General features: G+C 38.7%; 1 protein-coding gene across 7 annotated transcripts in view; it reads right to left on the reverse strand.

Annotated features, from left to right (window-relative positions):
* The window catches only part of PDE11A (phosphodiesterase 11A), a 427,800-nt gene that overhangs the window by 175,767 nt on the left and 234,341 nt on the right, over nt 1–17,692 (reverse strand). For all 7 annotated transcript variants that reach the window (XR_014829804.1, XM_084999950.1, XM_084999948.1 and 4 more), the window contains 2 exons: nt 3,223–3,298; nt 866–933 (listed from right to left, as the gene is read on the reverse strand). Coding sequence is in view for 6 of the 7 variants with exons in the window: in XM_084999950.1 (XP_084856076.1) it covers nt 866–933; nt 3,223–3,298 (144 nt within the window). In the remaining variant the exon portion in view is untranslated. The remainder of the gene's footprint in view (nt 1–865; nt 934–3,222; nt 3,299–17,692) is intronic.

Raw genomic sequence — 17,692 nt, forward strand, 5'->3', positions numbered from 1 at the left:
TCTGGGATGGACTTGAAAGTATAATTTTATTGTACACAGAAGTAGGCCTTGGGGAAATATGTACATTAAAATTCTTAATTACTATTGTCATGTAACAACTTTATCGCTCACATTGCACATGATAAAAATTATTAATATAACGTTATTGTGAAGAAATGACTTTATATATTTAAAAATGTACTTAAGTTCATTTAAATGTTCTCTTGATTTATTTAGGCTGTGAACCAATTTTAGTAATTTCATTCCATTTAACAAAAAGCAACCTCTTTCAGTAGCTAGGCTATAAAATATTTTGGTAAAGAAACAAAGTGAGTGTATTCATAAGGTAGATATTAATGGGATGGAGGATTGATTTACAGCCAGTTAGTGAACAAGTCCTGACCTATTCTCAGCTAGGGAAAAATAATCATAGGGTTTTTATGTTGGCTCCTAGTACAAAGTCTACTAGGAAGCCTGTTCAAAGCTAACCTCTGCAGCTAGAGGGCAGACTGGAGTAAAAGGAAGCTTGTGAGTATAAGAAAGGTGATGGCAGAGCTGGCTAGGTGTCTCATGACTGAACACCCACAAATAAGATAAGGATAAGACAATTTATACGTTGGAGATAGGAGGGAGGCGCTTTAATTCTGTACTGAGATTAAGAGAAAAATAATCAGTTGGGATAGAAATAATCTAATTTATGAGAAAAAGAGTCAAATCTTACCTAAACATTGATATATTCTTCAAATCTACCTTTAAATTTTGTCACACTATCAAAGAATAAGGATTAATAATTGTTAGTTAGTAATTATCCTTACTAATGCGGGTAAGCTGTAACCAGGAGACTACTGGTGACTCAGCTATAACCCCTGGTTCACAAATTTCTTACCTCAAAAAGTCGTTGATCTGCATCATCGAAAGGCTTCCCATCAAGTCTGTTTAACACTTGAGCCACTCCTGTGAGAAGAGATTGGGATATGCGGTAATTTTCAGCACTGGACACTGTTACTACAACAGAGAAACCCCAGATGACTTCATGCCTCTTTTAATCATTGGTTACTCTAACAATTGCTGCCTCCATGAGAGTAGATCTGAGGTGTACAGGGATGTAGTCTATTTTCCAGGTTGTGCTAGCCAGACTGGGTCTCAGGGAAGCCTGGAGTTTTACCAGGCATCAATCAGATTCCCTGAAAATGGTTTTTAAGATGACTATGGACAATAACTGATTTATCTGGCATCTATACATATATATACGTAATTATACAATGCACACATATACATGTATATGCCTAATATATATAACTGTGTGTGTACATATATGCATATATATACAATTACATACATACATATACATACATACATCTGAATATCTATAACTGGATATATAGACACATATATACACAATTACATATATATATACACATATACATATATATCACCTGAATATGTATAACTGTGTGTATATGTATACCCATATATACACACAAATATATATATAATATAAACAGTTTTTCAATTCTTGAAGCCCAGTGCTCGAGTGAGGCAGCATGGCATAGTGATTAAGAACACAGGCTCTGGAGTTACACTGTCTTGGTTTGAATTTCAACCTCACCATCCGTCGTGTTACCTTAAGCAAGTTACCTAACATTTTTAACAGTGAATTTCCTCGTCGGTAAAATGGAGATTAAAATTTAACTATCTCAGAAGACGAAATGAGATAACATCTGAATGTTTGTGAAGGATATTGCTCCACACGGGGCGGGGGGACCATTCAAGAAATGTTAGTGATTATGAAACAGTTAAGCTTCAAAGCAAGGTTAGTTTTGTTGCCTGCTACCAATGGGGTTCAAGTAATCCTAACTTAATTTGTGTGTGTCTTCTTTCCAAAGTTCATTTCCAGAATTATATCAGATGTTTTGGGCATGACTATCAAAGTATACAAGTCTAACCAGAAAAATTCAGCAATCTTGAAAACCATACCCTTGTGTCTCTATTTAGTACAAACAAAAAAAATTACTGTAATTCTAAAGCATGCTGATATTTTAAAAAAATACTTAACTTCCCATTTGGGAGGTAAGTCAGCATATGCTAGAAGACATGTATAAAAAAACACAAATCTCTTAGTGTGTAATAGGCAAACCACAGTCTTAGTTTTGAAAAAATAGCAGATGTTTACTGTTAGGAATGAAGCGTAGAACTGCATGTGAAATTGCCACTGGACATCTACAGATATCTCATGGTGTTTTTCATGGATTTTCTCTTGTCTTTAAACTTAAATACATTTGAAACTCTATACATGATGTAATTCATTGCTTTGTACTAGGGGCTCAAATTCTCAAATCTTAGAATATTCTTTCTGTTCAGTAATGTACTAATATTTTTCTGCAAATTAGGCAGACAGATGAAAAATTTTTCTTAGAATTCAAGTTGCAACAATATATACAGAATATTAAATCATTTGGTAAATAGCAATATCTTAGAGTTTAAGAGGCAACCTTAGGGGGGAGCAAAGAGGCAAATACGTACATTAGTTACCAAATATCTTGGTTACATTTTATATCTTAGAAAAAAACTCCACATTTTCATTGTGTTTCAATAAGTTAACTTATGTTTTCATCCTTTTTGACTTCTCAACTACTGACCCCTTCTTGCCTAGACCGCTTTCTTATGTTTGAGATTTTTCCAGACTGAAAGCAAAGGAGTTGGGAGGGACAGAAAAAGGAAACTGCTTTGGCCCACGATTCCCTTATTCTAGGGAAAGTATAATCTATTTTGGAGCCATCTAGGCAGAAAGATTCATGTTCAATACATGTATAACAATGCATGTCCTTTTTTCTTTGGATTTACTCCATGTGTACAAGCATAGTGTAAATATATAAATGTACAAGGAGTTAAGAAACCTGAGTTTTATTTGGGACCCTGCTACCAACTCAAGTCTTTTTCCTCTCTCTCTCTCTCTCTGGGCCTCAATTTCCAGAGTAAAATAAGAGTTCAATTAGCTGCTTTCTGAAATCCCCTCTACCTTCAAAATGATTGGTTCTTATTTAAAGGGATAAATATTTGTTCACAGTCTTGATTAACATTGCTTCATTAGGAGTCTACACCTATGAGATTATACAGGAGTTTGAGACATAAGTTGATGAGTACTGGTCATAAAAAGGGGGACATATAAAAAAGATATCTGATATGTCTTAAAATAATTTCCATTTCTTTATAGAAGTTTGAACTATTTAAGTAATGTCTTACCAATTATTTGGTGGTTGCTATTCCAAATAGGCACACAGAGAACAGACCTTATGTGAAAACCAGATATCTGGTCAGCCTAGGATATAAAAAAGTAATTAGTTAAAATTAAATATCATCTATCCATTCTGACTTAGAGCTTACCACTCTTCACAACAAATGTTTTAAAATAACTTTTAAAAAGATATAATCCAATTTTGTTTTTCTCTTTTTAGGGCCACACCTGCAGCATATGGAAGTTCCCAGGCTAGAGGTCGAGTCGGGGCTGCAGCTGCTAGCCTATGCCACAGCCACAGCAGCGCTGGATCTGAGCCATGTCTGTGACCTACACCACAGCTCATGGCAATGCTGGATCCCTAACCACTGAGCGAGGCCAGGGATTAAACCTACATCCTCATGGATGCCAATCAAATTCATTTCTGCTGAGCCACAATGGGAACTCCATAATGTAATTTTTAATGCATATATATACTCACCTGTCTCTTTTCATTTAAAACATCACAATGAACATCTCAAGGAAATCAAGCCCTAACTAAAGACGAATCAACCAATAAACCCCACACAATTCCTGAAGCCACAGAAAGTGGGATGGAAAACTATCCTGGTCATCAGACAAGAACCAACCTCCACCAATTCCTGAAGCCACAGAAAGTGGGATGGAAAACTATCTTGGTCATCAGACAAGAATTCTGGCAACTGTTTCTGCTTTGAGTATTTAAAGCACTTTAATTAAACTAGGGGTCATATTTCTCTTTGATTGAGTATATCTGTTAGTAAAAAAAAAAAGAAAATGAGCCTACAATGCTGCTATATGTGTATTTATTTTGATACTCCATATTTCTAACACTACTGATTTATTACATATGTTGTAAAATCATATAAAAATTGAAGTTGCAAAGGATAAGGTAAATGTGGAGGTTCAACAATATTTTTGCACCTTCACAGATTGTTAGGAGAGATATCTGAAATGCAAATGTACAATTATCAGCATAGGAAACATCATTCAGTAACAAGCTCCACCTAATATTAAAACCAATGGTCCATATTTGAACTGTTAGATAAGAGCTACTAAAGACTAAAAGGGTGTCAGTGAATTGATATGACCTTGACCTCTGGTGATAAAGGTCAACCTGTCATATTAATCTAATCAGAGAAAAAAGATATTAAGTTTTGGATTCTGGTTGTTGGGATAAAAAGATATTTTTATATTTCAAAATATTCATTGTAGAAGTTAACAGCTACATAGTTTAAAAATTTGAAGTTGGAAGTTAGCTTACACAGCTAAATTTTATATTTGGATGTTTTTGTTTGTTTTCCCCTGAGGAATTAATTTTCTAGATGTCTTCTACTCTTGATACCAACATGTTAGTTTCTTTCTTAAAGTAATTTTTTGGTCTTATTCTTGAAAGCTCTCACCATCCCTAGCTCATGAAGATATTCTCCTATTAGTTCCCTAGATTCTTTATTATCTTAACTATCACACTTAGAACTACAATACAGCTGAAAATAATTTTTGAGTATAGTGTAAGCTGATAATCAAAATTTGTGTGTGTGTGTGTGTGTGTGTGTGTGTGTGTATCCAATGACCTAGAACTAATTATGGGGAGAAAAATACCTCTCACCATCATTCTCCAGAACCACTTTTTTCATTATCAAGAGTCTATACATTTACGGCTCTTCTTCTGGACTCTATTCTACCTCATTGATCTATGTATCTATCCTATGACAATACCATCTTGCCTCAAATAATAAAGTCTTATACCAAGTCTTGGTATCTGGTAGTGTAAATTCTTCAACGTTGCCCTTTTTTAAGATTGTCTTAATCATTTTTGGCCCTTGGCATTTCCATATAATTTCAGAATCAACTTGAAGTTTAAACACACACACATACACATACACAGTACAGATTTTTATTGAGATTCTACTGAATTTATCAATCAATTTAGGAAAGAATTGACATCTTTCATAAAATTGAGTATTACAACCAGCAAAGATCCCTCTATTTAGAGCTCTTAAAAGCTCTCCAAGAAAAGCTTTATAGTTTTCTATGCAGAGGACTTAAGAGTAATTTGTACCTGGTATTTTAAAAGTCTGTGTTATTACAACTGGTATTATTAATTTATTTTCTAATGCTTTTAATTGACATATAGAAGTATAATTGATTTTTGTAAATTGATATATAGAGGTATAATTTGAGTGTATATTGCTAAATTCAATTATTAACTTTAATATCTGGAGTGCTTTGAATTTTCTAGGCACATTATTATGCCATCTTACTCTTCCATTCTATGCCTTTTTAATCATGTGATTTTTAGATGATGTGATTTTTTTTCTTTTTCTGTTTGTTAATAGGGTGAATTATATCAATTGATTTTTTTTTTTTTGTCTTTTGTCTTTTGTTGTTGTTGTTGTTGTTGTTGTTATTGTTGCTATTTCTTGGGCCGCTCCCGCGGCATATGGAGGTTCCCAGGTTAGGGGTTGAATCGGAGCTGTAGCCACTGGCCTACACCAGAGCCACAGCAACGCGGGATCCGAGCCGTGTCTGCAACCTACACCACAGCTCACGGCAACGCCAGATCGTTAACCCACTGAGCAAGGGCAGGGACTGAACCCGCAACCTCATGGTTCCTAGTCGGATTCGTTAGCCACTGCGCCACGACGGGAACTCCATATCAATTGATTTTTAAGAATTCCAGAAAAAACAAAACCAAAAACGAGGGCATAAATCCATATAATAAATCAATCATCCATACACTCTTTCAACATGTATTTATTTACCACCCCCTATGCATAAGACACAATGCTGGCTGTTAAAGATGTAAAAATGAATTCAAATAGTTATTTCCCTTGAGGAGCTCACAGTCTAGTAAAATCAGTGTCTAAAACACTACTGAAAAGCCAGCAACTAACTGTGCTTAAAGAAATCAGGAGAAGTTTTAGCTCCTTAAAAGTGAGTTCTTGAAGATGAGGGTGACAATTATGATGATAAGTCAACATTTATTAACTGCTCATTTGATGACAGGTACCTTGCTCAGCACTTCCACATGCGTTATTGCATATACTTGTTTAAACAGCCCTGTGAGGTAGGTGCTGTTAACACCTTCTCATCAGATAAGACTTAGAGAGATGGACTGCCTTGAAAGTGGACAGACTGGTTCAAAAGAAGCCAGACAATAGCAAACACATCCATCAAAGTTATCTTCCAAAAGAACAAAGTGGTGTTCTTCTCCTCCCTGAGGAGAGAGTCTGAATTTACAGCACTGCTAGTGAGCACAAAGAGAAAGAAGTAGATTTAAGTGAGGCCTTGGGAGGTGTAACCTGCAGACTTGAGCTGCCCAGTGCAGCACTAGAGTGGTTGGGTGTGTTTTGTTTTGCTGAGGGTCATACATAATTGCCAGTGGTCCTGTACTAGCACTGACCAGTAGGCACAATCGCCTCTACCAACTCTGGGATAACCATAGTCCCTAGCTAAACTCTCCTAGGAAATCTGAAGCAGCTAAAGGAGGAGGTCATAGTCCAAGAAGGAAGGGAACATGTGGTGAGTAAGAGGAACAGGGAAAGTGGCAGCCTGAGAGGCTTGGTGGTAAGAAAAACAAAACTTTGGCTGTTTGTGAAATAAAAGAAAATTTTGCTTACCAAAAATTGTTGTAGGAGTCCCCACTGTAGCTCAGTGGAAACAAACCTGATTAAGATCTACAAGAATGCAGGTCTGATCCCTGGCCTTGCTCAGTGGGTTAAGGACCCAGCATTGCTTGGCTGTGGTGTAGGCCGGCAGCTGCAGCTCTGATTTGACCCCTAGCCTGGGAACTGCTATATGCTGCAGGTGTGGCCCTAAAAAAAGAGAAAAAAAAAGTTCTATTTTCCCAAAAGGATTTTTGTTCTAGGGAGGTGAGGACATGTGTGTTTCCATCCCTACAAAAGACAACATTAAGATTCCTGGTTTGAGTAGGGGTGAGGGAGCTCCTTGAAGTGGGGGACATAGGAAGTTTGAGGGAAACGATTCACATAACAATTGTGAGGGCAACGGAAGGGAATGACAGAAGAAGAAACTGGTATTAATTGAGTGGGTAAAATCATCAAGAAAAAAACCTGTCCAATAAAAAGATAAAAAAGACAAAAAAATTGAACATGAAGGGACACAATATTTAGAGCAGGAAGAAGAAGATGCAGTCAGTGAGAGGGTTGGGAAAGAACTTCAAAGCTCATACATACTTAACTCATTGCTTAGGCTTTATAGTATTTCTAATGTGTGAACACATTGCTACAACCTTTCTAGAAATAGATGAGCACATTTCCAGAGTCTAAAAAGTATAAATACTTTTGACTTATCAATTTTATGTCTAGGAATTTATCCTATGGTAATTATCATAGCTATGTACAAAAGTTTACATATAAAGGTGTGAACCATAGCATTATTTATGATAATGATACATAGAAATAACCTGCATATTCCACTGGAGGGATTTGAAGTCAGTGAAGTTAAGTCATAGCACAATGAAGTATTATCCATCTAATTAAAATCAAGCTATAGAAGAATACCTGCAAACAGGGAAAAATTTAACATATGGGGTGATAAGAGTGTGGGTGTTAGTGGGTATACAAACACCTATTATATACATTGGAAAAATCCTGGAAAAATTATCACCACAATAGTTCCCTTTGAATTGTTTGCCCATGGGAGTTTTTGTTTGTTTCTTTGTTTTTAAAATAGACTTTATTTTTAAAAAACTGTTTTAGGTTCATAGCAAAATGAGAGCAAAAGTGATAGGGATAAACTAGGCAAAGGTGGTTGCAGAAGTCCCAATAGGGGATCATAGATAAAGAGGGAAACCTGGAGAATGTGGGAGACCACTCTTAGCTCAAGAAAGCCATCAGAACAAGGCAGGCTTGCTAGACTAGCGGAAATGAGAGAATTGCCTCAGGTCATAGGGTGGGGGATAGGATGAGGCTTGCATTCAGATTCCAAAGAAGGGCAAGAGTTTGAGGACCGCCCTACAGCTGACTTGAATACACACCTTACTGGATACTAAGGAGGAGCTACTACTCCCAGAAAGGAAGAGAGGGCCTTTCCAACCCCCACTCCTCTTGGATGATAAAACTATGGCCCACCAGATCCTTGGGGCAGAGCTTTTTTGTCTGCCCATTTGCATCTCTCAAAAGCGTCCTATCCTAATAAATATGTTTCTTGTCTATCACTTTGTCGCTCGTTGAATTCCTTCTGCTCGGAGGCATAAAGAACCTGAACCTTGGTGAGTCCAGACACAGGGTGAGTAATTCTAACATAAAACTGTGGGTTTAAGTCCCAATCTGGCTTTAGGCTGGGTTCAAGTCCCAATCTGGGTTTTGGCTGGGTTCGAGTTCCAGCACGTGGGCTCAAGCCCCAAACTGTGTTCTGGCTAGGTTCAGGCCGTTAGTGTTGTCAGTTTCAAAAGGAGAATTTCCATGTCCCCTCTGCACCTCCCTCCCATCAACATCCCTCACCAGGATGTTGCATCTGATGAACCCATACTGATTCATCATGATGAATCATCATCCAAAGTCCATACATATTAGGGTTCACTTTTGATGCTATATGTTCTCTAGGTCTTGACAACTTTATGATGACATATATCCACCAGATATTATTATACAGAGTAGTTTCGCTGCCCTAAAAATCCTCTTACTCTACCTATTCATCCATCTATTGCTGCTCACTTCGGGGCAACCCTTATCTTTTTTCATCCAGCTCCAGTGAGGTATAATTGACAAAACTGTAACATACTGAAAGTACACAATACGATGATTTGATATATTTATATATACTGTGAAAGAAATCTGCCTCTGGGAGTTTTTAAATGACTGTTTCTATTTTCTAAATTTTAGGTAATGAATTACTTGTACACAGGAGAAAAGTTATTTTCTAAATAGAACTATAGGGGAAGAACAATGTCAAATGTTGCAGAATAGTCACAGAGGATAAGCTCTAAAGAAGGGCTGTTGGATAAAGTAGCACAGAAGGATAATGGAAGGCAAAGACGGTCAACAAAAAAAGGAATGGGATCGAGAATGGAAGTCAGCTGATTGGTTCTGGAAGAGAGGAAGGCCACACTGAGAGAGCAGAGCCTTGTGTGAGGAGGAAGGAGAGGTGACCAAGAGTGCTGAGAGTGTTCGTCATTCCCACTATGGCTAAGGGAGGGAAGCGGGGGCCCAGCACTAACTGACTGTGAGAACAAAGAAAACAGGGTGGTGAGGATTAGCACGCTTCGTGATCCAACAAGATGGAAGAGAAGAAGAAGGAGAGATGGCAGAGTATGACGGGAGTGACCTTTCCGATTGTAAGATCATTAAGATAATCCCCTAGTTATCTATTTGTGGCAATGGCTTTTGTTTCTGGAAAGTTAAACTAATGCAGGTTAGTTTACATGACTATATGAAACAGTAAGGCATGGGAGAATAAAGCACCCTCTGCAAGGGCTGGAGGAGAAGGAGAGGGGAAATGAAGCCTGTGGGAGAAGCACAAGGCCTCTGAAGAGTGAATCCTCAGTAGGGATAAAGAGGAAGAAGAAAGTATGTAGGAAAGAATCATCTCTGTGCATCAGATAATCCAAGTCTCCTGATTGCATGGGACTCAATGGAGCTCAAAATATCTATTGGCATCTCAACCCCAACCAAGTCACCAAAACTCTGCATGCCTCAATTTTGTCATCGATATTTATCTCCTGCACACAAAACACTTAACACTGGGTGTTTTCAGATTTTGACGTTACAGGACCCTCTCATTGTTTCTTCTTTCTGCTTTTTCTTATTTTTCAAGTTGTTTTATGAGAAAACGTGTGTGTTAAAGGGTTTCAAAATTTGTAAGGTGTTTTACAAATGTAAACATGGCTGGTGTTGAAAGGAATTATCTTCCCAGAACTATCTGCTCCATTCTTCCACAGGGTCCTTGTTCAATCATTCTTAGTTTAAAATTCACATCATTAGAGCCCCAAACGTTAAACCATGTGAGACTAAGCCTTTCCAGGAGGCTACCATTAAAAGAAATAAATTGTCTGTGGGTGCCTAGTTCTTTCCAATTAAGGATACATATACTAAAAGTTTTGCCTTGTCTTTGTTCTCTTTGGGTCTTTCCAGTTAATGGATATAATTAAAGACGGTTTACCTCATGGAGCCATCAAAACATATTTGTCATATTTTCCAGCCTCTCAAGGGCTGTCAAAGGAAATGCTAAAAGAATTGGTGATAACATAATACTACTCATTAAGGTGCCATGTGTTTTTGTTCCCTAGAACGATATGTGCAACTCCTAAAGTAATACTTCATCCCCAGATGCCAATCTACAGTGAGAAATGCTGTGCTGGGAGGACAAGCTGAGGGAGGAGATGTTCTGAGTTGGTCCCCTGATTTCACTGAAACAACAGAGAGGCATATATTTATGCCAACTTCATCTGCACATAGCAGCAGTCCTAATGGCTTCTGGAACACTACCGGCAAATGATTCCTTAAATTCCCAACAAAAGCGCTCCTAAAAAAATAACTGACCTTTGGGCTTAGAGCCAAGGCATCGTCTCCACCACTGATGCAGCAAAAGTCTGCTCTACTCTGAGAAACCTGTGACCCACATGGGTCTTCACTACCCACAGCTTCCCCACTGTACCTCCTAGCCAGGTCTTAGTAATCCTCCTAACAATCCTCATCCTCCTGGTCATCTGGAAATCTTATATCCTTTGTCTAATCTTCCCTACCAAACCCTACGCTCAGAGAAGGCTTTCAAAATGGCTCACTCTAAGTATCAGCGACTGAGAAATTACCAGTAGCAAATGCATTTCAGCAGATCCACAGAGCACTATCTCCTAATGGTTTTATTTTTGCACATTTTCCTTTGTAACAGAAGCATAACTGACAGACCAGAAGGCGTTACAGAGAATGGGAAAAGAGCTGTCCTGCCAGATTGCAGACGTGCTTTGCTGTGAAGATCTGACGGGTGAAAGGGGCTTTAATGCTCTAAGCCAAAGGATCTCAGAACCTGAAGTCCCATTATCTTTAAGTGCTACATGACAGGGGTAAGAACTATTAAGTTGTCTCTAACAGGCTTTCATTAAAAAAAAAAAAAAAAAATCAGAAAAAGAACTTTACATGGAAGGACTGCACAGGATTGGAGAGTGACAGATTTAGGACCATGACACTTTAGCCTTAGATTTAACTGTGTAACTCTGGGCACCAGTCCCCCTTGGCAGAGGAGATCTGGGTGCTGATGGGCTTTCCACTGCTCCTGAATTTGTAACACAGAGATCACCAAACCATCCAAGCGTAAGGCCTGCCCTACTTTTTAGTTATTTTCTGCCATTCTTCTTGCTGAACCTTTCCTATTTAAATACCGGGTCTGATTGCTCATTCTTGTTGCAGGCAGAAAACAAACCCTGCATGTAATGGCTCTGAAAATTCTCTCCATAACTATACAAATGGAGGGAAATACTCAATTAAGCAACAGAGTAGCATACCTTATATTGACTAAATAATGGTTTGCTGTGCATTAGTGTATTGGCTCTAAGGTGTTCTTTTGAGTTTAGTATGAAAAGAAGGGCAGAAAACTTCAGAGATGATGTGTTAGAGTGGAACTAATTATTGGGAGTTGAGTTCACAAGTGCAATGCTGACTAAAAGCAAGGCCAGAATAACTGTTTCATGGTGCAAGTATTTGTAAATAGAGTATGCACTCTGAGAAGACATCTGATACAATGGCAGGTCATCTGCAAATGTGGTTTATATACATGTTGTTGGAACAATCTCAGACAGGGATCTTAGTTAGAATAAAATCCAATCAGTGCTCCACGTTCATGGGGGCAATAGAAAATAGTCCATCTGAAAGCTCCAAAGATACAGCAAGGCAAGTTAATTTACATTGATCTTGCATTATTTCATTTCTGGTTTTGAGTAATAGTGTATGGTTTTCAGAGGGCTCACAACAGCCTGGTAAAACATAATTTCACATATGATATAAAGGGCTAACATTTTAAAACATCTTTATAATTTTGCCTGATTACAAAAACTATATATACACACTCATGTAATTTTTAAGTTAAAATCAAAAGCTATAATCTTGCTATCTCTAGTGATGACAACTATTTACAATTTGGGATAGGTTCTTCCTGATCTTTTCCTACAAATATGTAATTTGTTCATATACCGATTTATAATATATTCAATAATATATGACATACTCATAAATTACACAGATAATATATTCAAGAATACTGAAAATATTCAACAATAATGCCTACTGGTTGTTGAAAATCCTTACCTTCACTGAGCTTACATTCTACTGAGAGAAAGATGGTAAACAATACAAAAAAAAGTAAATACATTAGATGTTAGAATGTATAAAAAATTATAGGAAAAAAGAGCAGGATAAAAAGGTTTAGAAATACCAAGGGTGCTAGACCTTCCTAACAGCTAACATTTGAAGGAGGACCTCAGAGAGGTGAGGATGTGAGCCATGGCAGATATTAGACGGACACTATTTCAGCAGAGGAGTAGCCAGTGCAAAGGCATACATGAGGTAGGTATGTGAGGCATCTCCTTCTAAAATAACAAGGAGATCAGTGTGGCTAGAGAAGTGTGGGTGAGGACTGGGGGTAGACAATGAGGTGACATTGTGTAGGGCACTGTAAGACTCTGAAAGAATTGTGAGTATAGCTTTTACTCTAGTGAAATAAGGAGACTGAGGAATTTGTGGAGCAAAGTTGTGATATGATCAGAAACTATTACATTTAGAATGGATAAACAATGAGGTCCTACTGTACAGCACAGGGAACTATATCCAGTCTCTTGGGATAGAGAATGATGGAAGATAATATGAGAAAAAGAATGTATATATATGTATGACTGGGTCACTATGCTGTAGAGCAGAAATTGATACAAAGCTATAAATCAACTCTAATAAAAATAAAATAAAACTAAAAAATTAAAACCTCTAGCCATTGTATTGAGAATAGAGTGTAGGGGGGAAGAATGGAAGCAAAGAGGTAGATTAAGGAGCCATGCCCTGAAACAGTCCAGAAATAAAGGTAGCTTGGGCCTGGGTGAAACTGGTTGAGTAGTGAGAAGTGGTCAGGTTATGGATAAGTTTTGCAGGTAGAGCCAGTTGGACTTCCTGATGAGTTAGATGTGCAACATGAGAGAATCATGCTTATAACAATTTTGGCATAAGCATCAGGAAGAATTGAGCTGCCTTAAGAGAGATGGGGAAACAGAGAGAGAAGCAAGCTTGGGAGAAAAAAACCCTGTGAGCTCTGTTTAGGACATGTAAAGTTTGAGGTGTCTAATAGAAAAATATGTGCATATATATATCTATATATACCTACATATATTATTCTACACATACTTTTATACTTTATTCTAAACATACTCCTCCATGACTTGCTTTTGTTCTTGTGGACATTTTTCCATATCAGGACATAGAGATTCTCTTGTGGGACATTTTGTATGGACTCAGTTTTAGTCTTTATTATAATGTGGTTAGCAGAATTCTAAAGATAGTCTCTGAGATTAGCATCTGCCTGCCTTCCACTTTGTATAAGTCTGGTGTAATCCACTCCCTTCAAGGGTGGGCAAGACCTTGAATATGATAGGACCTCTACTTCCTTGATTAGGTTAAGTTATAAGGCATAGGGGGATGGGATAGCCACTCCTATGATTACACAAGTCACTCCTGGCCTCTGTGAGAGCCAAGTAGATTGAGATTCTCCCGTTGGCTTTGAAGAAGTAAGCTGCCATGTTGTCTGAGTGCAATTTCTAGGAGCTGAGACAGACCTTTGGCCAGCAGTCAGTATGAAATGGGAACCCCAGTCTATAACTGCAAGGAACTCAATTCTGCCAATGAGTGAATGGGCTTTGAAAAGAATGCCAAGACCAAATGGGGGTGCAACCTGTCTACCTCCTTGCTTTCAGCCTTGGGAGACCCTGAGCAGAGAAACCAGTGACATCATGCCAGACCTCCCGAAGCCATGGATAATAAATTGGTGTTTGCCTTAAGCTGCTGAATTTGTAGTGATTTGTTATGTAGCAAAAGAAAATTAATACACATGATATTCTTGTCAATGTCTTTAGGAGCCAAGCATGCATACCCCTACCATGGAGCAAATGATTGATTAGACTACAAAACCCACTAGCTTGATAACTCATGAACATGAGTGTTTCATGAGCCACTATAAATAAATATAATCAGTTCTATTCAGTAGGTCTTTTCTGTCTTGCATCTTTTTCAAGGATCATAGAATCTTGTAACATAATAAATATAGAGTGATCTTCATAAGGCTGCAGAGTTTAAACCTCAGAAATTTGGTTCTGGCTCTGTGACTATCTTATATAACCCTTCTGTCATAATTTCCCACCCATAAATCAAGGAGTGTGGCCTTAAAACCACACAGGCTATCAAGCCCAGCAGGCACCACTCCTAAGAGTCAACTCAAACAGGCAGACAGAAGGCAAGTAATCACTGCGCCTTGCCTGCTAAGTCATTCTGTTCACCACAAGGAGGGAAGCCCATTAAATATGTAAAACAACCACAAAGAGAACACACAGCAGGTGGACAACCATGATTACTTGCCCCATAGCCCTCCCAGCAAGTGTCTGACAGCACCTGGGATGAGGTTTACCTCACATTAAAGACTGCCCTTTGTAGCTTCTATCAAAAGGAAGACTGATAGTTTCAAAACTGAGATTTTGAGCATAAGGGTCATTCCCTTGCTGCATAACTTTGGGTAGACTTTTTGAGGACTTACCAGAGCTTACTACAAGGTAGGCAAGACACAGAAATTGGAAATGGGGTTTCCACTTGAACTATATACAGCTAAAGCAAACCTTGATAGGATAATTTTTTTCTTAAAAACCACTGGCTTTTAGCCTTATGTTTTAAGGATTGGTGGGTTGCCAGGGCCTGGGCAGTGGAGCCAGCTCCTAAAATCTGATCATCCCTAATGTGCCTAGGTAACTTGGCCTCTGGATGTCTAGCCAGTCACTCTTGTGAAGAGTCAGGGCCACATAGCATGGGTCCCTATAGGGGAGGAAATATGAACATCTCCCCAGGCAGCCTAAGGCCACAGGGCATGCAGCTAGCTGCCCTACCTTTGTATCTAACACCTACTATTGTTCCTCCTCTGACCAGACAGGGAGAGACCTGGCTCTCTAGAAGAACTGCAAGTTCTCAGATTATTGCCATCATCCCTTCTTTACTGTCAACGAAAAATCACCCTAACCCCCCTCTTTGGCTGGAGACTTTCCTCATCTTCCATCCTCCTCCATGGGGTCTCTGGAGGAAGAAGTCAGTAAAGTTGGCTTGTCCATGATCCAGGTTGGCTGGTTTGCAGTTCTATGTAAAGACTTCCTCAGAACCTGCTTCTAGGACTTCCTCAGAACCAAAAAACTAGTCCTCAATCAGATTAAAATCTGCACCTTATATTTACATAGGACTACCTAGTTTACAATATATTAATATAAAATTTTACATGCTACAAGATGTATGCAAGTAATATGCTTAGGACTGCCCAGCCAGTGAATGTGGCAGACAGGACAAAAAGGCAGGTCTGTGGCCATATATTCATGGGTCTGTGTAGAGAGAGGAATGACAGAATGATGGTGTGTGTGTGTGTGTATGTGTGTGACTATTCTGCAGGCAGCCCCCCTCATCAGGTGGGCCCCTTGAAAGGCCACACAGGGAGAGAGGAGTGAATTAAGAATCAGAAGGTCTACAGTCTGTTCCCTATCCTGTCTCAAGGAAGTTGTGTGGCCTTAGGCAAGTCAGTTCAGCTCTCTGAGTCTTTGTTTCCTCACTTGTAAGTTAAAGAAACCTCTATGAGCTGAAAGCTGATGTTCCTACAGTACAAAACCCTAGAATAAGGCCAATCCACTTTGGGGTGTGCTATTCTAGATCACTATTGTCTGACGAATTAGGGTTCTTCACATTCAGTGAAGAGAATTCAAATTGCCCTAATAAACCACTGAGTCATTAAGAAATTTAGGATAAATTCCAGTGTTCAGTCTTGGGCACATATCCAGACAAAACTTTCCTTGAAAAAGACACATGCAGCCATATGTTCATTGCATCACTATTCACAATAGCCAAGACATAGAAACAACCTAAATGTCCATCAACCAGATGAATGGATTAAGAAGATGTAGTATATATACACAATGGAATACTACTCAGCCGTAAAAAGAAAAAAAGAATGCCATTGCAGCAACATGAATGTAACTAGAGACTCTCATACTAAGTGAAGTAAGTCAGGAAGAGAAAGACAAATACCACATAATATCACTCATATCTGGAGTCAAATGTACAGCACAAGTGAACCCTTCCATAGAAAATAAACTTGTGGACTTGGAGAACAGACTTGTGGTTGCCAAGGGGCAGGAGGAGAGAGTGGGATGGACTTGGAATCTGGGGTTAATAGATGCAAACCATTGTACTTGGAGTGGATAAGCAATGAGATCCTGCTGTATAGCACAGGGAACTATATCTAGTCACTTGTGATGGAGCATGATGAAGGATAATGTGAGAAAAAGAATATATATGTATATGATTGGGTCACTTTGCTGTACAGTAGAAATTGATAGAACACTGTAAATCAACTATAATGGAAAAGACAAAAATCATAAAAAAAAAATACCAGTGTTCAGGAGATAGAGCTGTGTTAAGAAAACCTGTAAGAAAAACTAGGAAATGCTTTGAAAACAATTCCCCATGAAATCTCTCTGCAAATTATCATTTTTGTTAACCAGCCTTAAACTATTCAGGAAAGTCAGTGAATACAGAGAACAAAAAAGCACACAGTATTTTTTTTTTTTTGCAGGGGGGCGGGGGTTTCTTTTTAGGTTGCACCTGTGGCATGTGGAAGTTCCGAGGCCATGGATCGAATTGGAGCTACAGCTCCTGGCCTACACCACAGTCACAACAACGCCATATTCAAGCTGAGTCTGCAACCTACACCACGGCTCACAGAAATGCTTGATCCTTAATCCACTGAGCGAGGCCAGGGATTGAACTGGTGTCCTCGTGGATACTAGTCGGGTTTGTTACTAATGAGCCATGATGGGAACCCCCCCCTTTTTTTTTTAATCTTGAGGGAAACACTTAATATATTAACAAAATATAGGAGTTCCCGTCGTGGCGCAGTGGTTAACGAATCCAACTAGGAACCATGAGGTTGCGGGTTCGGTCCCTGCCCTTGCTCAGCGGGTTAACGATCCGGCGTTGCCGTGAGCTGTAGTGTAGGTTGCAGACGCGGCTCGGATCCCGAGTTGCTGTGGCTCTGGCGTAGGCCGGTGGCCGCAGCTCCGATTCAACCCCTGGCCTGGGAACCTCCATATGCTGAGGGAGCGGCCCAAGAAATAGCAACAACAACAGCAGCAAAAGACAAAAGACAAAAAAAAAAAAAAAACAACAACAACAACAACAAAAAAAAACAAAATATAATATATTAAGTGAATATTAAGTGAAA

The sequence above is a fragment of the Sus scrofa genome, chromosome 15 (genome assembly GCF_054392235.1).
Source record: "Sus scrofa isolate SSC_HxYL_T2T_F1_AM1 chromosome 15, Sscrofa_HxYL_maternal_Yorkshire_Landrace_v2.0, whole genome shotgun sequence".
Classification (NCBI taxonomy): Eukaryota; Metazoa; Chordata; class Mammalia; order Artiodactyla; family Suidae; genus Sus; species Sus scrofa.